The following is a 22,763-nucleotide window of genomic DNA, read 5'->3' on the forward strand; positions in this document are numbered from 1 at the left end:
TTTGTAGCTCAAATTTTTAGCCATCAATCCACTAAACACTCTTAACGCTTAAAACCAAAGTTCTTGAGTTAACCACTTTCTGACAAAGCCATTTTTATAAAAATATTTACTATTCAATAAACCACAGTCAGATATTTATATACATGTGTATGTGTATACATATTAATAAGAAGTGAAGGGGGAAAGGAAATGAGTAAAAAAAAAATGAGTATTACATATTCTCACTTAATAGAAAATTTACTGTTTTTATTTCTACTCCAATACCATACCTTACTCTAAGTACAGTGAAGGAGCCATCCTTCATTCCAAGGGCAAGATGGATCCCATCTACATTCACAGCTGCACAACGAATTGGTTCTTCCATATTACACCTTGCTATTAGGGCATGATCTACTAGGCTCCATATCCTGTAACAATTAAAAGAATAATTAACTACTGTATGCTTAAAAAAATGATGAATTCTATGAGAAGATTTTGATTAAAATAATCATCTCATCTTAAGAAAGTAATATAAATCTAGATTTTTAACAATTGGTTTGTGAGAAGGGTTCTTATCTATGAAAATAGGAACACTGTTCATATTTTAATTTTTTTTATTTTTTTTAATTTAAATATTTTTATTTATTTCTAGGAGAGAGAGAGAGAGAGAGACAGCGTGAGCAGGGGAGGGTCAGAGAGAGAGGGAGACACTGACTCTGAAACAGGCTCCAGGCTCCAAGCTGGCAGTCAGCACAGAGCCCGACACGGGGCTCGNGGGCTCTGTGCTGACTGCCAGCTCAGAGCCTGGAGCCTATTTCAGAGTCTGTATCTCCCTCTCTCTCTGACCCTCCCCTGCTCACGCTGTCTCTCTCTCTCTCTCTCCTAGAAATAAATAATAAAAGTATTTTTAAAAAATAAATAAAAATTCTCATTAAGAAAACAACAATTTAAAAAAGGATGAGAAACAGTGAATTAGATAATAACCATCAGTGGCTGCTAATATAATTTTAAACGACTACATATTAGATACCATCAAACATGGATACATATTACCATCTAGGAAATATTCTTGGTTATAGTTCATAACTGCACCTCATCAAATCTCTACTTACCAGTTTATATACTAAAGGGAAGACAGAATGTATTAAAATACAGTGAGTGTGCAAGTTAGCCAAATTCAGAATGTGGGGATCTCTGGAAGGTGAATATTTAGTTTCTTCAACAAATAAACTTAAGAATAATAAAGGGGGAGGGAGGAAGGAAGCTACAGAGAAAGATTTAAAGGACATATCGACAACTGTAATATATGGACCTTCATTGGAGCCGATCTCTAAGAACTCAAAGGAATGACGTGTGAAAGCAGTATTGTGGTGATATTTAAAGTTACCCTTTAGAGACACAAATAAAAATATTTACAGGTGAAATGGGGGAAAAAACAATGACAAGGTGGAAAAATAACTATCAACCAGTTCTTAAAATTTAGATTAAAATATCACATCCACTTGGAAGACTTGTTAAACCACTTTTTTTTTTTTTTAATTTTAGACACAGAGCACAAATGGGGGAAAGGGGCAGAGAGAGAGAGAAAGAGAGAGAAAGAGAAAGGGGCAGAAGGATGTCTTAAGCAGGCTCCATGCTCAGCATGAAGCCCAACATGAGGCTTGAGCCCATGGTCCTGGGATCATGACCTGAGCTGAAATCAAAAGTCAGGCGTTCAACCGCCGGACTAAGCCATCCAGGCACCCCAGGTTAAACCACAAATTGCTGAATTTCTGAGATTAGGTCCTGGAAAAGGCAGGAGAATTTGCATTTCTTATAAAGAATATTGATGCTGCTAGTCCAAGAACCACACTTTGAGAACCACTATCATAGAGAATTTAATTTCTTTAAAATATAAATGGATATTAGATAATATTTTAAAGTAGTTAGAGAAAGACCAATGAACTAATAGAAAATAGGCAAAGAGCTTGAACAGACAGGTCAGAGAAAAGGAAATACAAATGTCCTCTAAACATAAGTAAACATACTCAATATGAGAGAAATGAGTGTTTTCACAGCATAACAAGAGACCATTTCTTACCTTTTGGGATAGTAACAGTGCTGCCATGGGTATGGGAAAATTGGCACTGCCATATATTGCTGACAGGCATATAAACAGTTATTGCCTCTAAGTAAGGCATTATCAAAGTTTAAAATGCATACGTCATTTGAACACTAAGAAGTTCCATAGAGATATGCATATTTACACATGTCCAAAATAGCATAGGTAAAAGGACATTCATTGCAAGGACTGTATTCAATAGCACAAAACTGTAAGAACCTAAATTTTCATCAGTAATAGACCAGGAAGATGGTAGAATGGAGGATCCTGAGCTTACCGCTTTGCGTGTACACATGGAGGCAATAGCTACATATAATGCAATTCACTCTGAATATAACCTGAAGATTAACAAGACAGACTGACTACAGCTAAAGACATAAAGTAGCAATCAAAATGGGAAGGGAAGGAGGAGCAGAGACATAGTCAGGTACCACACCCCCAGCACAAAAAGCCACAAACAGGAGGGATCTTCCAGGTACAGATCCACCCTGAGGGCCAAGGGAATCAAGCCCGACATCAAGTACCCCAGGCCCTCAGTATGTGAGTGGAAAGATAAGCCCCTATAACGTCTGGCTTTGAAAGTAAGTGGGGCTTAACTCCAGCAGCTTTGAAAATCAGCAAGACTTAACTCCAGGAGAGCCAGATGGCTTTGGGAATTAAGACTCTGATCTTAAAAAGGGACCAGCACACTTCATCACTTGGTCAGAGACCCACCACAGAAGTAGCAGCTTGAAAAGCACCTGGGTTATATCTGAAAGAGATTTACTGACTAATTTTAGGATGCATGCTGGAGGGGCAGGAATCTGTAGGAGCTTTGTCCGGGTACGGAAGTGTGAGCAAGTACCATCTTCTTGCCCTCCTTCAGCCTGACACTCTACATCTATCTTACTAGCACCCCTTCCCTGCAGCAGGGATCCACTATGCACTCACCTCACCCAGCCTCCCTGCTCCTGCAGGTGCCTGGACGAAGTGACTCCTACTCTACCACACCTGGTGAGCAGCCTCAGCCAGGGCGGGTGTCTCCCCAAAGTGACACCCACCCTGCCACACCTGGTGGGGAGCCTAGGCCAGACAAGCACCCCTCCAAAATTATTCTTGCACCAGAGGAGGGGAGGCAGCCCCACCCAAACAGCATTCCCAGATCAGATGTGGCACAATCACAATAAGAGGGTGCACATGGCTCACACAGGGGACGTCTCTGGACCTGGTTTTGGTGTCGGGGGGAGACTGCACTACTGGGCCCTGCAGGACACCTTCGACATAAGGCCACTATGTAGACCAGGAAAACCCAGGAAATGTAGCTGAACTACCTAATACACCGAAATAAACTCAGGTCAGACAAAATGAGGAGACAAAGAAATATCAATATATTCCAAAATGAAAGAGTAAGACAAAACCTCAGAAAAAGAACTAAGTAAAGTGGAAGAAAGCAATCCATATGATGAAGAGTTCAAACTAATGCTCATAAGGATGCTCACCAGACTTCAGTGAAGACTGGATGAACTTACTGAGAACTGGACAACTTTTTCTACCATACACAAAAATTAGCTCAAAATGTAGTAAAGACCAAATGGTAAAACCTGAAACCATGAAACTACTAAACGAAAATCTAAGCAGTAAATTTGGACTTGGACATCAGCCTTAGCAATATTTTTCTGGATCTGTCTCCTCAGGTAAGGAGAAATAAAAATAAAATAAAAAGAAACAAAAATAAAAACAAAAAATAAACAATTGGAGCTACATCAAAAAGCTTTTCCACAGTGAAACCATCAACAAAACAAAAAGGCAACATACCGAATGGAGAAAATATTTATAAATGATATCTCCAATAAGGAGTTAATATCTAAAAATATAAAGAATTCATACAACTCGACACCAAAGGAAATTCAATTTAAAACTGGACAGAGGACCTAAATAGACATTTTCCCAGAGAAGACATCCATATGGCCAAAAGACACATGAAAAGATGTTCAACATTACTCAGCATCAGGCAAATGCAAATCAGAGCCACAATAACATAATCACCTCCCCCTTGTCAGAATGGCTAGTGTCTAAAGACAAGAAATAACAGGTCTTAATGAGAAAAGTAAACCCGTGCGTCCTACTGGTGTGAAGGTAAATTGGTACAGCCACTAAGGAAGCAGTTTCAAAAAATTAAAAGCATTAATCCTATATAAACCAGTAACTGCACTTCTGGGTACTGATTCAAAAAAAACCCAAAAACAAAAATTCAAAAAGATACATGTTACTGCCATTTTCATTCCTGCATTATTTACAACAGCCAAGATATGGAAATAACCTAAGTATTCACCAACATATTAACATATAAAATTGGCAAAGAAAAAGTCAAACTTCTACTCTCCACAGATGCCATGACACTCTACATGGAAAATGCAAATAACTCCATCAAAAAATCTCTAGAACTGACACATGAATTCAGCAAAGTTGTAGGATATAAGATCAACGTACAGAAACTGCTGCATTTCTATACACCAGTAACGAAGCAGCAGAAACAAATTAAGGAATCAATCCCATTCATTTTTTTTTTTTAAAGATTTTTTATTTGAGAGAGAGCATGCAACTGGGAAAAGGACAAAGAATGGGAGAGAGAATCCCATGCAGGCTCCACACAATCAACATGGTGTCCAATGTGGGGCTTGAACTTTTCACAAACCGTAAGACCAGACCTGAGCCAATGTTAGACACTTAACTGAATGAGCCATCTAGGTACCCTTCAATCCCATTTACAATTGTACAAAAAAACTATAAGATATCTAGAAATATTCTTAACCAAAAAGGTAGATCTGTACTCTGAAAACTATGAACACTTATGAAAGAAATTGAAGAAGACACAAAGAAATGGAAAAACATTCCATGCTATGGATTGGAAGAACAAATATTGTTAAAATGTCTATGCTGCCCAAAGTAATCTACACATTCAATACAATCCCTATCAACATAACACTAGTATTCCTCACAAAGCTAGAACAAATAATTCTAAAATTTGTATGGAACCAGAAAAGACCCCAAATAGCCACAGCAATACTGAAAAAGAAAAGTGAGAGATATCATTATTCCACACTTCAATCTATATTATGAAGCTGTAATCATCAAGATAGTATGGTACTGGTACAAAAATAGACACATAGACCAATGGAACAGAAGAGAGAACCCAGAAAGAGACCCACAACTATATGGTCAACTAACCTTTGGCAAAACAATAAAGAATATCCAATGGAAAAAAGACAGTCTCTTCCCAAATGATACTGGAAAAACTAGACAGCAACATGTAGAAGAATGAAACTGAACCCCTTTTTTATACCACTCACAAAAATTAAATCAATATGGTAAAAGACCTAAATGTGAGAAAGGAAACCATTAAAATCCTAGAAGAGAACAAAGGCACCAACTTCTTTGACTTTGGCCATAGCTACTTCTTACTAGATACATCACCATAGGCAAGGGAAACAAAAGCAAAAATAAATTACTGGGACTTCTTCAAAAGATAAAAAGTTTCTGCAAAGCAAAGGAAACAATCAGCAAAACTAAAAGGCAACCTACAACAGGGGAGAAGATATTTCCAAGTGACATATTGGATAAAGGGCTAGTCTCCCAAATCTAAAAGAACTTATCAAGCTCAACATTCAAAAAATAATAATAATAATCCAGTGAAGAAATAGGCAAAAGACATGAACAGTTTTTCAAAGAAGACATCTATATGACTAACAAATCAAACTACAAATCAATACCTCACACCAGTCAGAATAGCTAAAATTAACAACTCAGGAAACAACAGAGGTTGGCAAGGATTCAGAGAAAGGGGAACCTTCTTACACTGTTTGTGGGAAAGAAAACTGCTACAGCCACTCTGGACAACAGTGCTCTGCAGCTTCTTCAGAAAGTTAAAGATAGAACTACCCTACAACCCAGCAATTGAACTACTAGGAATTTACCAAAGGGATACAAACACACTGATTTGAAGAGGTACATGCACCCCAATGTTTATAGCAGCACTATCAACAATAGCCAAATTATAGAAAGAGCCCAAATATCCACTGACTGATAAATGGCTAAAGAAAATGAGGTGTGTACACACACACACACACACACACACACACACACACAGACAGAGGAATATTATTCAGCCATCAAAAAGAATAAAATCTTGCCATTTGCAATGACGTGGATAGAACCAGAGTGTATTATGCTAAGTGAAATAAGTCAGTCAGAGAAAGACAAATACCGTATGATTTCATGCATATGTGGAATTTAGAAAGCAAAACACATGAACATGGGGGGGTGCGGAAAGAGAGACAAATAACTACAGAGAACAAACTGAGGGTTGCTGGTGGAGGGTGGGAGGTTGGTGGGGTGATGGGCTAAATGGCTGATGGATAAAGGAGGACAATTGTTGCAATGAGCACTGGGTGTCATATGTAAGTGATAAATCACTAAATTCCACTCCTGAAACCAATACTTCGTGTTAACTAACTTGAATTTAAATAAAATCTTGGAAAGAAAAAAAAAGATTAGTGGATAAACAAGGTATGGTAAATATATGAAATAGACTATTAATTGGCCATAAAAAATAATGAAATCTTGCCTTTTCCAACAACATAGATGGACCTAGAGGATATTAAGCTAAGTCAAATAGGTCAGGAAAAGGGAAATACCATATGATTTCTTACATATGTAATCTGAAAAACAAAACAGAAACAGATTCATAAATACATAGAGAGAACAAATGTCATTGTCAGAGGGGAAGAGGATGGAGGTATGGGTAAAGTAGGGGAAGGAGATTAAGAGATATAAACTTTCGGTTATTTATTTTTTAATTTTTTTTATGTCTTTATTTTATTTTGAGAGACAGAGACAGAGCAAGCAGGGGAGGGGCAGACAGAGAGGGAGACACAGAATTCGAAGCAGGCTCCAGGCTCTGAGCTGTCAGCACAGAGCCCGATGCGGAGCTCGAACCCAAAGACTGTGAGATCATGACTTGAGCTGAAGTTGGACGCTTAACCGACTGAGCCACTCAGGCGCCCCTAAACTTTCAGTTATAAAATAAGTCACAAGATGAGAAGTACAGCATAAGGAGTATAGCCAATACTGTAACAACTTTAGCGATGACAGATGATAACTATACTCATTGTGGTCAGCATTTAGTAAAGTATATAATTGTTGAATCACTATGTTATACATCTGAAACTAACGTTAATACTATATGTCAACTATAATTTTAAAAAAATGGTATAGTTGAATAAATTACAGTATATCTATGCAGTGGGATATTTTATGACTACTAAAAAGATAGAGATGGCTGTGTCTGTGTTGACAGGGAACAATCTTCAACTTATGTTAAGAGAAAAGAAATCTTGTAAGTTGTTAATTCTATTAAATACCTATTATGTTCATTTGTTATACTGTAAGCTGTTAATATTTAAATCAAAGTATTTTTATTAAGTTTCTCTTACGTTTTTCTAAGGACAAACTCTAGCATAGCAATTGTGGTATGATCTGCTTACCTGACTGAACGATCATCACTTCCAGTCACAGCCAAAGGTTTTGTAGGATGAACAGCAAGTGCCCAAAGTTCACCTTCACAATGCCCTTGCATAATTAGGAAAGGTTTATTCCTTTCATGCACCACAATTTCGAAAATTTCACTGTCCTGTGTTCCAACTAGAATGTGGTCACCCCGCCAGCAAACACTCCTCACAGACAGACCTAGTCAAAAGTAAATTATATTTAAGATCAGTGCTGTAATAATATAATGCCAATCTGCTAAATGAATTTAATTTTTTACCTTTTATCCCTTAAATGTAAGATAAAAGAAATCTCCAAGTCTTTGATCTATATATACATTTTCTTCAACTACCACTTTGCTGTGTGTAATGATAGTTTTCTTTTTATATACCTAATATCTATCCATCCTTCAAAACATCCATTCTTCTTTCTCATAGCCAAGTCCAGTCATAGTCTGACCACTTCTTCAGCCAAAGTCATATAACACAGTCTGCAGCATCTCAAAATTAATTAAGCAGGAACTACAAAGTAATTGTATTATTTTTCTCCTTATAATAATCTGACTCTTCATGTGTCTATATTTCATTCCTTCCATCTGCTCACCAAATCATTAAAAAGAGAGACTTCCACTTTTCCTATATATTCCACAATCCCTTTTATATAACCTTAGGAAGCTAGTGTTTCTCTACTTTCTCATCTGTATTACGTGGCCAACATAAAGATGCTGTGAACTTTACAATGTTCTTGTAAAGGCCAAATAGGACAAAGTGTCAAATTATTTTGCAAACTAAGGTACAATGCTCCACAAAACGAATGAAAACAGTACAACAGTTAACATTTACTAGATGATTATTATGTGCCAGACACTCTTCTAAACATTTTACATACATTATGTGGGAGCCCGACAGTGACCACAAGAAAGCGTGGTTAGGGACGCGGGGATGTGCCTGCACACGGGGCTCCCTAACTGGGCAAAGCATGCCTGCAAACAGGGTGCTCTGCCAGGAGGCCTGCACACAATATCCAAGTTTAATGGTCCGCTCGCAAACGAGGGAACATGCCCTCCTTAGAAATAAGGAGGAGGCTGGAATTGTGAGCAGGCCTCTTAGTAAACATGTTGTGGTCGCTTCCTCCCCTTGCTCCCCCCTGTCCTTGAAATGTGTTTGGCTACATGCCCTTAATTGGTAAAGGAATGCATCTTGTAGATTTCAGTTTGTATCCAGTTACCGGGTATAAAATAAACCGCAAGAGGGGCTTGCGTAGAATTGTTCTTCCGGCCAGAGTTGTGTCTGTGTCTGTCTTTTGTGTGTGTCTTGTCCTCTGTGTCATTTCGTCCACAACACATTAAATTAGGTCATTTAATACTAGGAGACAGTCTTATTCTCACTTATGGACGAGATTAAATATGTAGCCCAAGGTCAGCCACCTAGTAAGTGACTGAAATAAGGCTTAACCACAGACCTCTGCAACTTCCAAGCCTAAGCACCAGGCTAGTGAATAAGACTTTTATTTTTATTGTGAAAGGCTGTTTTATTATATCAATTTAAGTCCCTAAAGAAGAAAATATCTCCCAATTGCTGACAAATCTGGAAAAAGGAAAAACGCATATATATACATTTAAATCATCCTGAACAAAACTTTCCTCAACCCTCAACATATTTTATTTTCAACAGTTTGCTTGCTAAATAGTTACAGTTAGCATTCTCATAGATAAATATTTTCAACATCCAAGGTTACCTAAGCAAGCACTTATCCCATCTCTCTGTAAATCCCATTATAATAAGCATTAGACATATCAAAGAATCCTTGTCATAACAGTAAACCTAGACTATCTTTAGGCAAACTCTCCTCTTCAATAAAAGGAGTTCAATTAAATCCATACAGTAGGAAGGGGCAAATTTAAGTCTCATTTATACTTACGAAAACTACATTCATGTTTATTAAAAGAAACAGACAATCCTTGCTACATTTAGAATTTGCCTAGTAGTGACACATTTGTTATTACCTTTGTATCCCTGGTCTGTTTCCCTGAGATCAATCACAGTAATCGGTTTAAAAGTTAAATCCCATAGGCGAATACAGCCATCTCTGCCACCAGTAGCAAAGCCTTCTTCACAAGCATTCATACTAAAAATTCCTGCCTAGCAGAGAAAATAAAATGAATTAACAATATGTACTCTTTAAGAAAATCTACTGCATGTAGGTAGAAATCCACTTTAAAGGATTTTGATATGACAAAGCAATCAACAAATATATTAGAAACACAAATGAAAATCTAGAAATAAATCTATGTATATATATATATCAATGTACAATATATGACCAATATGGACATATATAAACATATATAAAGTTAAACCTTATACCACATATAAAAATGAATTGTAGACATTAAATCCTAAATGTAAGAAATAAATGTTAGAAAAGAGTCAAAAGAACACCTTTATAACTTTGAGCTATGAGAGACCTTTTATGCAAGGCAGTTTATCCATAGGCCATGAAGAAAAACAATTAATAATTTTTGTATTACAAAAGATATCATGCAAAGACAAACAGATTGGGGGAATATCTGCAATGAATATGACCACCAAAAGGCTAATACCCTAACATACAAATGAATAAAGAAAATCCGATGACAAAAATAACAAAAAAAAGCAAAGAGTAAGAAAAACCAATTAATAGAAAATTTCAACCGGTCAATAAATATATGAAATTTCACTAAGAGGAAACAAAATCAAAACAAGAAGTTACTGCTTGTCACCCAGAAAACAAGCAAAAATTGACAACACTGGTTAAATCCTGCACTGAGGAATACGAAGAGCAAACTGGTATATTTATATACTGACGATGAAAATTTAAGTTGCTGCAATCTCTGTGGAAAAGAACCTGATATTTCTGGTCTTTTGCTTAAAGAAAGTCCTGTTATAAGTGGTTCTTTAATATATTTAATATGTAACATAATATATACTTAGTGGTTCATATAAATACATTTAATCACTTTTCTACTTGAGATCTTACTGCTCACCACGTGGCAGTTCTGTGCCCCATAGTTCTCTTCACTATGTGAGGGACCCAACTGCTTAAAATCCCTAACCCAAAAAACACTTAAAGGTTTTAACAGATTTTTTCCCAATTTGATAAATCTTGTATATGAAAATCTCATGAATTACACAAATTAAATTCCTTTGCTACTCACTCACTTAATGAAGTAATAATATTAAAATTTAAAAGGTATATTTTTTCTAGAATTGTCCCCAAAATTCCCACTGGTAAATTAGCCACAAGAGTTCTAGCATTATTCTAATGTAGTTAATCTAGAATACTGTTAGGTTGAATTTAATAAACTTTTTAATTAACACTACTCTGAGAAAGATATCAATACCAGAGCAATGGCTTGAACAAGGTAGTAATTGTACTAATTTAATAAATATCTATGTGTCTAATTGTATGTTTCTTTACTGAAATCCTAAAAACAAACAGACAAGTTAATTCAGTTACAACATTTTTCAAGTAACTGAACTGACTAGAAAGTCTGGTATATTATATAATCTTTTACTACAGAACAAGAAGGTAAGCAGTTATCTAAATGTGTTTAAAACATTTAAATATACTTACAGTATGGGCTCCTTGTATTGTCCTTATAAGATTGATTCCTTTCCAAACATATATATCCCCATTAAGTGCACCAGAATATGTTAATTCATCCCTCGCACAGGCCAGGCACAAAATTGTCTGAAGGTCACCAGTTTTACCAAAGACCCCTCGTTTTGGGGTCAGAGCATTTCCACATAAACTCCAGAACTAAAAGGTACACAGTATAATCAAATTACCAAAGAATGCTTATAAAATAAAGTAAAATATTTCTAATACTTTGAAGCTATATTAGATTAGCAGACTAAAAATTACCTAAGAAATTCCCTTATGAAACATTAGCTTTCAAATGTTCACATCCTCATGCTAGTGTTGTCAATAGCTAGATTAGAGCAGATAAGCCACTGGTTTCAATCCTTATCTGTAAGAATAAGGGGAGTGAACTAAATTATTTTAAAAATAGACTATGCTTCCCTTTGGTTTCTGAAAAAAATCTACATGAAACTCAGACACGTAGAAGATTTAGCTATGGGTTAGCAATGAAAATGAAGACAAGACACCACACACCCTTAGGAAAGATAAACAACCTAATGTCCAATCTTTGATGAAGACAGTAAAGATGGAAAAAAAATTGTTCTCACTGCTATTTTCAAAGCTGAGCAAGTCTTCTACTTGTAAAGCTTAAAAGTAAGAGAGATACACATTTGGAATAATTTGTTCATTCTTAGTAGAAAATGGGAAGTCAAACATAAATCTTCATGACCATGGTTTTTATTCTTTTATGTGAATTCAGGTAAATTTTAATAGTTTGTGGAAATAAAAATGGATCAGGGCATGAATATACAGAATAATTTTGCACAAAGAAATGTGTTCCAGGGAATAAAAATTATGATCCTTATCCATTCAATAATGAATGCTTTAATCAATGAAATTTTATAATTTTTCATTCTAAAAGCCCCATGATCCCTGAGTACAAGATAGCTGGTTCTCTTCCTACCAGCAAATCCCTATTTCAACCTACTATTTTCATCTAGGAGTGATTCTCAAATTTGGCTGCACATTAGATTCACCTGAGAGAAATTATAAAACATAGTAAGCCTGGGTCCCCACCGAGATAAACTGAGACAGAATCTCTGGAGAGTCAAACCCAGGTATCCAAAAATTCTGATGCTCAGAGTGAAGTACTCTTGTTACAAAATCAAGATCAATGCTAGCTAATAGAACTTTCTGTGATGATGAAAATATTCTCCCCCCAACACACACACACACACACACACAGTCCAAACAGACTAACCACTCGATACAGTGGATCTTGAGCATTTGAAATGTGATGACTGGGGTGACTGAAGAAGTGATTAAATTTTATTTAATTTTAATTAATTTAAATAGCTACATGTAGCTAGTTGCTACTGTACTGGCCAGTGAAGTTCTAGATCATCTCCGGGACTTAATTTTCTCAAATGTATTGCCTATAAAGACATCTATCATACTTTTCATTGACTCAACCAAAAGAAAGAAATGTAACCCATGGTTAAAAATATAGTTTAATTCAGAAGAATCATTTGTTCAATATCTGAAAATAGAACTTCCAGTTTTATTTATAATACAAAACAGTAATATCTGCTTATTAATTTGCCAATAATTTATTAAGCATTTTATATCAATAACAACAAACACTGTCTTATTCATCACTGATGAAAAACATAAAAATTTCTACCTTTGCAGTGTTTATACTGTGTACCTTAAATCTAGCATAGAGACTTTTGCTACTGAATGTTTGTTAAAGAAATAAAGATATAATACTATTCATTATCAAATCAGTACCAGAATATCAAAACCAGAATTGTAGTGGCAGCTAAAGATGCTCTGGAGAAAATGCAGATGGAAGTATGCACGCCAAAAGAAAGAATGTGAACACAGAACCTTACTTACTAGGAACTGACTGTTATAAGGAACTGTTATATCAGATAGTGGAAGAAAAACAAGTATTTCCAATGTGCACCAGGGATTTAAAAGTAACTGTAAACATAAGAATGAATATCACCATTGACTATATGGGCTTCAAAACCTGAACTATAATTATAAAACAATATTCATATGCTTTTATAAGCATAATAAACACAGACTACCAAAGGCTGAGGTCAAATCAAACAGTAAATATAGAGACAGGAAAAGATAATACTTTCAGAAAGATGACCAGGAGCTATGTGCTAGGAACTGACAAGCTCTTGAATAAATACTGCCTTACTTAATCCAATCTACAAGGATTATATGGATTATATAACGTAACAGCAGCCATATTTTTAAGATGTGAAAAAAGCTCTATGAGGCTATATGACTCATTCCAGGTCAAACAGCTAAGCTGCTAAGTGGCAAAGCCAACTCTGTCCATGCTGCTTCCGTCACACGAACTTATCTCTGTGAAGGAAATCTCTTACTTGGCTTGGTTTCCTATGCTCACATTTTATTCTGTAGGTGAAACACGGGAAAACAAGACAAATGCAATAAAGCCTACTTCACTAGACTATAAATTACTTTATGGAAAGTGTTTTATTCATTTCCTGCTCATACCTATATCCCTCACAGTCCTCACACACAGTAATGATACAATAAATACCTGTTAGGTTGAACATCATAACGTTAAAAATGTTGACATTTTAAAAATAAGCACTGTCAAAATCCTAAGGCTCCCCTAAGTTGTAAATAGTGTGGTGTGTACTTAGTGGCAGAGAGTAAGTATACATGACTATTATAAAACAAGACCTTTCTAGTACCTTGATATGTTTTACACCACAGCTGACAAGTTTATTTGGCTGGTATAAGTCCCAAGAGATATCAAATATCTGTAAACAAATCAGATTTATAGTTAAAATACTTATATCAGAATCACTTAAGAATCCATCCAAAAGACCAAATGTCCCAAAACCCTACCTGTAATAAAACGATATTCCTCAATAAATAATAGAGTCCCACACTTTACAATCTTATGAGAAATAAATATGTAAATGATATGAACAAAAATTATTTCTTAGAGAAAGACAAATACCATATGACTTCACTCATGTGGAATTTAAGAACAAAACACTAATATAGGGGAAAGGGGAAAAAGAGAGAGAAGCAAATCATAAAAGACTCTTTACTATAGAGAACAAACTTAGGGTTGCTAGAGGGGAAATAGGTGGGGGCTGGGCCAAACAGGCCATAGGTATTAGAGAACACTTGTGACGAGCACTGGATATTATTATATGTAAGTGATAAATCACTAAATTCTACTCCTGAAACCAATTTTAGCATATATGTTAACTAAACAGAATTTTAAAATTTGAAATAGAAAAATAAAATATTAAGCAAAAATTATTTCTTAGCTACTATGAACTTTACAAAACAACTGGTGAAGTGAAAATTAATGCCTCTTTTTAATTTTTTAAAAAAATTGGTCCAGGGGCACCTGGGTGGCTCAGTCGGTTAAGTTTCTGACTCTAGGTTATGGTCATGGTCTCATGGTTTCTGAGATGGAGCCCTGGGTCAGGCTCTGGGCTGACAGCAGAGCACCTACTTGGGATTCTCTCTCTCCCCCTCTCCCTCTCCCCACCTCTCTCTCTCACTTTCTCTAATAAGCAAACATTAAAAAAAATAAAACATTTGGTCTAAAAGTCACAAGAATATTGAACAGAACTAGGCCATGAGGCAAGTACCTACATAATTTCTACACAGAAAAGATTCTGAATGGAATATATACTTAACATTTATACAGCTAGAAACAGAGAACTTTTTTTAATGTTAATTTATTTTGGGGGTGGGGGCAGGGCAGAGAGAGTGGAGAGAAAAAAAATCCCAAGCAGTCTCCATGCTATCAGTGCAAAGCCCAATCAGGGCTCAATCTCACTGACTGTGAGATCATGACCTGAGCTGAAATCAAGAACCAGATGCTTAATCAACTCAGCCACCCAGGTGCCCCAAGAAATTTTTTAAGTAATTGAAATAGGTAATGTTTTTATAGATTTCTATCATACAAAACTACTTAAAGAATCCAAATATTTGTTTCACAGTAAAAATTGTTTTATTTTTTAACTTTTTTTATAGTTAATAGGTCAAACAAAATTAACTGATACTTAAAATTTCGAGATCTCAGGCTTCATTTGTGTCTAAAATTCCCAAACTTCTAACAAACCATTTTTGTCACAGTAGCAAACAACAAAAAACCCAGCTGAAATGAAATATGCAATAGAAACATGTACTTTAATAATAAAAAGCATCTGGAAAATAATTTCATAGGAGAAAAAACCAATTCTGTTAGTCTTCACCATGTTTCTTTCAACGCCTGCCTGCATAATCACCTAAGACGCTTATTACCTTTAAAAATGTATAAAATTATACTCTTCAGTAATAATAAGGATTATATCTTATAAATTAATGTTTAACAACTCACCATGACACAAATTATATGAAAACCATATTGATGCAACTTTAAAATACTAACCACAAAAACGCTTCAAAAATTCCAACAGTGCCATTCTTCATAATAATCTATTTACTAAATCCAAAAGTGAAATGCTTTGCTCTAACTCAGAATACACAATTAAAATATACAAACCTCATTTGTTACACTTTAATAATTATCTAAATTGTGTTTGAGTGGGTAACAGGTCTCTTTGAAAATCTGCTAAAAGATGAGTTTATTTTCCAAAATGCAAATACACACAAAATTTTCTATGCTTTTTTAGATACACAGATTAACCCCCTGAAGAGAATCAATGACTATATCCCCTGTGCTGGTTCAGGTTAGAATTTTACTACACACACAAAAAATGAGACATTTTACAAGGCTTATGATAAAGTTTTTGACGTATGTTTATAAAAGTAAATTTAATTAAAAAGCTGACTACAAAGTATTTTTTATGATTAACTTTATCCAGCTTAGAATAAGGAATTTAATTTTAACAAGTTTCCAAAGTAAAAAACATTAGGTCTCTAAAATTTTTAATATGAATATACAATTTTAAATTCACACATGCAATATCATTTTTCACTATAATTGTGATATATGCATAACAAATTAGTGATAAACCAAACTAAGTTGACCCTAGGCATGAACCATTCATCATTTATCCTGAAGCAAACAATGGTTAAAAGTTTTGTGCTAACACTATGCATACTGAGTCATTTTTATTTTTTATTTTTATTTATTTTTTAAAATTTACATACAAGTTAGTTAGAATATAGTCCAACAATGATTTCAGGAGTAGATTTCTTAATGCCCCTTACCCATTTAGCCCATCCCCCTTCCCCTAATCCCTCCAGCCACCCTCTGTTATTTCCATATTTAAGAGTCTCTTAACTGAGTATATTTTTGAGTACTACAATATATACACGTCCTAAAATTTTATGAGTATTTACGGTTGTACTTTAAATTATTAGTTACATATGAACTCTCTAGCAATAACAAAACACAGAAACATAAAATCCTCTGGCTCTCCTCTGGCTTTTTCCCCTTCCAGTACCCAGTAGAAACCCCAAAGGAGAATACTTACTCTATCTGTGTGACCAGGGGCCATAGATAACATTTTTCCCCTTTTCCAATCCCAAACACAAACTGCATTCTTTGAGTCAAGTCCAACTGAAACCAAGCGCTGAATTATATCCAAGAAGTCCATGAGGGAATAAAAAGGCAAATCAAAAAGGAACCAAATTATAAATGGCAAACAAATTCTACTCTGGGCATTATAAACATCAAACTTACACATTTATGTTTTATAGACTTCACAGAGAAAGGCTGGATGTATTTAATCTTGTTAATATTCGCATATGTGTAGTTCTCCACATTAAGAAACAGAAGAGACAGTTCCACTCTAACAGTAGGACTGACAAAATACCCTAAACATCTCTTTTGCCAAAAACTAAAAATGCCAGCTAAAATGTGAAAACATCTTTTTAAATGCACTGCCGAGCTGTCAAGGAATTAAGAAATCTGGAACAAAAACAAAGTGATTTCAGATAGGAATCCTGGAGGGTAAGAAAGCTCCCACAACCACTTTACTCTAAAGTTACCAGCTAATTCTTAGTAAGCCTGATGTTTGTTCAGCACATTGAACAAGAATGGGAGATAAAGTTTAGGGTCAGCGCAAGGTATAGATTTGCACTCCAAACCTCTGACAAAAGCAGTAAACTCCTCAGAGTAAGGGAAAACAAGAAACTATCCCTTCCCTGTTTTTAAAGTTTACTTATTTATTTTGAGAGAGAGAGAGAGAGAATATCGCAAGCAGGCTCCACACTATCAGCATGGAGCCTGACACAGTACTCAAATTCTCTCAGGAACTGTGAGATCATGACCGGAGACAAAAATCAAGAGTCAGCCACTTAGCAGACTGAGCTACCCAGGCACCCTGAAACCATCCCTTTTTAACAAAGAGGTGGCAATCATGAGGGGAAGAAAAACCTCCTGAAAATGGACAGATCTAAGTACCTTTCATTTGGTTGTAGGGCCTAACTCCACATTAATCATAAACCCCTCAAGTGGAAAATTTTATCCAGAGTGGTCCTAAGGGCTGTAGTCTTCAAGCATCTTCAACAATGTACCACAGGCAAATATAAATCCTATCTGGAGAACTGACACGTCAATCCATCCCTCAAAGAATTCCTACAGGTAGTAATTCAATAAAAATAAACATCTCTAACCCCCACAACTATGGAAGATAGGGAAAATAAGAATCAGCAAATCAGACAATTAGCAAAATCACTCCTATAAAATATCAGACATTGGAATTATCAGGTGAACAAAGAAAGAAAATTAAGGCTTCAAAATATCTTCCATATGAACAAGGAACAGGAGACTATGAAAAGTATCCAAGCAGATCTAAAGACACAAATGGAGTTTCTAGAAATGAAAAATAAATAAAATTTAAAACTCAGTGGGAGAGTTAAATAGGCAAGTAGAGGGAGATGAAGATACAGAGTTAAAAAGAGGAGACAGCAAGATGGAAAGTGTGAGAGAGGTCAAGAAACATGAGAGATGGACTGACTTGCAGTCAGAGAGGAGAATCAGGGTCTGAACTTGACCCCCTCCCCCACCATAAACAACTAGAAAACTATAAAATGTGCAAAACAAACATTTTCAGGCATTTGTAACAGGAAGTGAAGCACTGTGAACCCTGAAAGGGAGAAAAACAAATAAGGTGAGACCTGCACTTGCCCTAGCCTTCATCTAGGGGGCTATTTCCACGTTATAGCACAGAAAGGTAGGATCCAAACAGGGCCCAGCAGACTTGTTGATTTGAGAAGACAGAGCCTGGAGTTCAGAGGTCAAGATGGCTAGAATTTGCAGAGCAGAGAAAAAGCTCCAGAAAATTTGTTTATGAGAACAAATTTGTCCTCATATGGTTCTCTTTGGTCTCATATGGTGTTGAGAATACCAATCTTTGCATGCACAGGGCGGAATCCATAAGGCCATGCAAAGAACAAATTCTGGACAAAAAGCAATTACTGGGGAGCAGGGCTAGAGCACCTTCCCTCTAGGACTACTGGTTTAACTTTGCCACTAAGGTGTGACTCTTCTGGGATCCCTACTGAATACCTAGTGAATTCAAAGAGATATCTCCATTCTTTTTTTATTTTTTATTTATTTCTAGGAGAGAGAGAGAGCGTGAGCAGGGGAGGGTCAGAGAGAGAGGGAGACACAGACTCTGAAATAGGATCCAGGCTCTGAGCTGTCAGCACAGAGCCCGATGCAGGGCTCGAACCCACAAACCGTGAGATCATGACCCAAGCGAAAGTTGGACGCTTAACCGACTAAGCCACCCAGGTGCCCCATCTCCATTCTTGTTATCGGGAACGTGAGTGATCCTCACTCTTTATGATCTCTGGGAATTTTTTGGCTTTAGCTCCCAGTTGCAAGTGGGAGAGGGGCAGAGAGAGAGGGAAACACAGAATCCCAAGCAGGCTCCAGGCTCTGAGCTGTCAGCACAGAGTCTGATGTGGGCCTTGAATTTATGAACCGTGAGATCATGACCTGAGCTGAAGTCGGATTTTTAACTAACAACTGAGCCACCCAAGTGCCCCAAGAATTATTTTAAAACATACAAAGAATAAAAAGAGAAATGGAAGATTTGAAAAACATACAGAACTTGTAAAAATAAATGTTAAATTATGTGAAATACAAATTCAAATCATAGGATTAATAGCAACTTAGAGAATTAAGAAAAGATAGATGAACTTACAGACATGCCAACAGAAATGACTCAAAATAAAGCACAGGGGGAAAAAAAAAGAGAAAAAAAACAGTGCCTCAGTTAACTTTAGAAAAACATCAAGTGGTCTAGTATACAGGTAACTGTAGTTCTAAAAGGGGAAGATGGAGGCAAAGAAAATATGAAATCAGAGAAATGATGGCTAAAAATTTTCTAAATGTGATGAAACCCATAAACCTAGCAAACCTAAGAAGTTCAATGAACTCCCTGTAGGACAATCACACACAGAGAAAACATACATCAACACAAATGGTAATCAAATTGCTAAAACCAGTGTTCAAGAGAAAAACCTTAAAAGTAGTCAGAAAAAAAGACAATTTTAGTATGGAAAAACAAAGACTAAAAAGTTATCCTAGATTTCTCATCTGAAGCTATACGTCAGATGACCATGAATAACCTCTTTAAAATTCTGAGGAAGAAAAAGACAACATAAAACAGTATACCTACCAAATTATCTTTGGAAAATTGGGTCAAAATAGTCTTTTTCAAGTAAGCAGATGATGAGAAAATAAACCACTGACAAAACCTGCACTAGAAGATACGATAAAGGAAATTTCTTCAGCCAGACAGAAATGTTACACCTGTGAATTAAGTGTCCAAATGGTGAATATGTAAATAAGATTTTAATTTTCTTTTAAAACTAACTGTTTAAGGCAAAAATAACAATAGTTATTATGGGATTTACAGAGTACGTATTAAGTAAAATGAATGACAACAATAGCACAGTAAACAGAAGGAGAAAAAGGAAACAGCAAAATATATTTTTTTCACATCCTTTCCAAGCGCACATGAAACTTCATGAAGACCACAAAATTCTGAATCACAAAATAAGCCTAAACAAATTTTAAAAACTAAAATACAGAGTATGTTCTCTGACAAAAACAGAAATTAGAATAACAGAAAATTATGCAGAAAATCCTCCAAATGCATGGAAATTAACCATACACTTGTAAGTAACTGAAAAGGATAAAGAAGAAATCACAAGGATCAGCCCACAACAACATACTTTTTGCCCTGGATTAGAAGCAGGGGTTGGCAAACTACAACCCTCAGGCCAAATCCTGCCTGAATCCTGTTTTTGTAAATAAAATTTTACTGGAGGGCAGCCATACCCATTCTTCTACAAGCTGCCCAGGACTGCTTTCCCACTACAATGCAGAGCTGAGTAGCTGCAGCAGAGACCGTATGGTCTACAAAGCTTAAATATTTACTGAGTTATTACAGAAAGTACATCAGTTTACGAATCTCTGATTTAAAGCATAGATTTTGGTATCAGGCTGCCTAGGTGTGAACATCAGCTTCATCTCTCACTAATTAGATTACTTTCAGCAGTTATACAGCCTCTCTGAACCTCAGCTAACTCACCTATTAAGTGATAATAATAAAAGTGTTTCATAGGGTTAGTAAGAGAATTAACATATATTCACATACAAAAAAATTAATATATGGTTAATGTTACATAAATGTTTGCTATCACCATCATTGTTAATTTACCATAACTATAACTAGCTTTAAGAACCTATGCCCTCTACTTGTCTGAATGAGAAATGCCATCTATACCCAGTTAGAAACAGATTCTGCAAAGCAGAATTATTATTTAAACCCTTAAATGGGCAGAATTAATAGCTCCCATAAGAAATATAGTATATAGTTTGTTATAGGTCTCCATCAAACCACGCTGGCAGAAAGACTAAGGGAACAAGAGGAGAGGATTCACTTATCCTGAGAGTCTTGGGAATTAAGGGGTATCAATAAATATCTAGCTAAAAGAAATCTACCTACTGTGTAAAGGTTAAAATTTCACAAAGCAAGTAAAAAGTGAGGAATAGTCACAAGGGCACTGTCCTTTCTACTGATGCTTCTTCTAATTTGGCTCATCCTACACACATAGCAAACCACAATTGGCCAAAAGCTTTAAAACTCCGTGTATCTCCATAGAGCCTTGAAACATCCAGCTCTGAACAGATGGTTAAAAAAAAAAGAGAGAGAGAGATCTGGGAACACTTCCTCTGTAGCCCTGATAAACATGGCCAAAATCAACCTCCCTCAGCATAGGTTAACCAACAGTAGAGAGGATAAGGTAGAAATAACCAAGCCAATATGGCTTCCTCTCCTAGCTTTCTATTATTTTTTACTGTATCATGTTTTCTCACATTTACCCAGCCTGGGTAGATGAGAAAGAAGATAAAGTTTCCAGAAAAAGTAATGCTTTAACCGTATCTTGGAAGATAGAGGAAGAGGTGGGTAGAAAAGTAAGAGAAAGTGCCTTTCAGATCAAAGGACACCAAGGTTAGAGAGATCATGATGCCTTCAGGAAAAAGCCTAATTCAGGGTGGGCTGAGGGGAGGAATGCCAACTGGAAAGTGGCCAGAGACAAGGCTGGAGAAGCAGGCCACAGACAATAAAAGGTTTAACTGTGTCTTTTAATAGAGTTGGAATAAAGATTCAGTTTTAAGTGTATAATATGTGGTATATTTGTATGACATTCTCAGGGGTAGGCAGTATCTTGAATTAAGGAGAGAAGCTCAGCCACTGTTAACTGACATGCACATTAAAATCATGGGTCTAGATGATCACCTAGAGAGAATAAGTAAAAAGAAAAGAAGGCCACAGATTCCTAAAGAATTGTAGGAATTCTACATTTAAGAAGCAGACAGAAGGAAAGGCACCTTTAAAAACAATTAAGAAGTAAAAGTCAGAAAGGGAGAAAGAAAACCAGATAAGGAAGTCTCTATCCAGCTTCTCAAATTCTTCCCTGAACCAAGCAAAATCTTAATTTTGTCCATTAACTGAACTGGATTTATTAAATATTCTAGCACACTAAATACTCAAGTAAGAAAAATATGCTAATAGACACAGCTAGACGCATCCCATGAGTTCCTGCAACTGTGAACCATATTCAAATATGAACAATTATATGTAAAAGATGTTAGTACATGGGTCCTTGTGATCTCAGTGTTCATTACAAAGAACTAATTATCATAATGTTACAAAGTAAAATCACAGATTTTGCAAAAGATGCAGGACTTAATGGAGTAAATACTGGTAAAATCATACATAAAGCCATTAGAAATTAGGATCTGGCAGAGAAATAGAAAAAAAACTCAAGAATAATATAATAGGCACTTGAGATATGTCAAGATATCAAGAGACTGGTAAAAGGCACTTGGAAAAACCAGTAAACTCCCCTAACATTTTCACAAAAATTACTCTCTTGATAATCATGTGCCAAAAGTCAAAGGTAAACTATTTTATTTTGTACCATCACAATAATTGACAAAATTAGGTTAAAAGCTAACACTTATTCTTAGTTCATTCTGTAAATC

At 35.8% G+C, this 22,763-nt stretch overlaps 1 protein-coding gene across 4 annotated transcripts in view; it reads right to left on the reverse strand.

The window, feature by feature from the left end:
- EML5 (EMAP like 5) overlaps window positions 1-22,763 on the reverse strand; it is a 169,541-nt gene that overhangs the window by 110,136 nt on the left and 36,642 nt on the right. For all 4 annotated transcript variants that reach the window (XM_039232532.1, XM_039232530.1, XM_039232531.1 and 1 more), the window contains exons 3-8: window positions 16,726-16,824; window positions 13,969-14,037; window positions 11,219-11,404; window positions 9,609-9,744; window positions 7,603-7,804; window positions 270-407 (exon numbers count right to left, since the gene is read on the reverse strand). In XM_039232532.1, coding sequence (XP_039088463.1) covers window positions 270-407; window positions 7,603-7,804; window positions 9,609-9,744; window positions 11,219-11,404; window positions 13,969-14,037; window positions 16,726-16,824 — 830 coding nt within the window. The remainder of the gene's footprint in view (window positions 1-269; window positions 408-7,602; window positions 7,805-9,608; window positions 9,745-11,218; window positions 11,405-13,968; window positions 14,038-16,725; window positions 16,825-22,763) is intronic.

Source organism: Hyaena hyaena, unplaced genomic scaffold, assembly GCF_003009895.1.
Source record: "Hyaena hyaena isolate Hyena2069 unplaced genomic scaffold, ASM300989v1 scaffold_67, whole genome shotgun sequence".
In the NCBI taxonomy this organism is placed as follows: domain Eukaryota; kingdom Metazoa; phylum Chordata; class Mammalia; order Carnivora; family Hyaenidae; genus Hyaena; species Hyaena hyaena.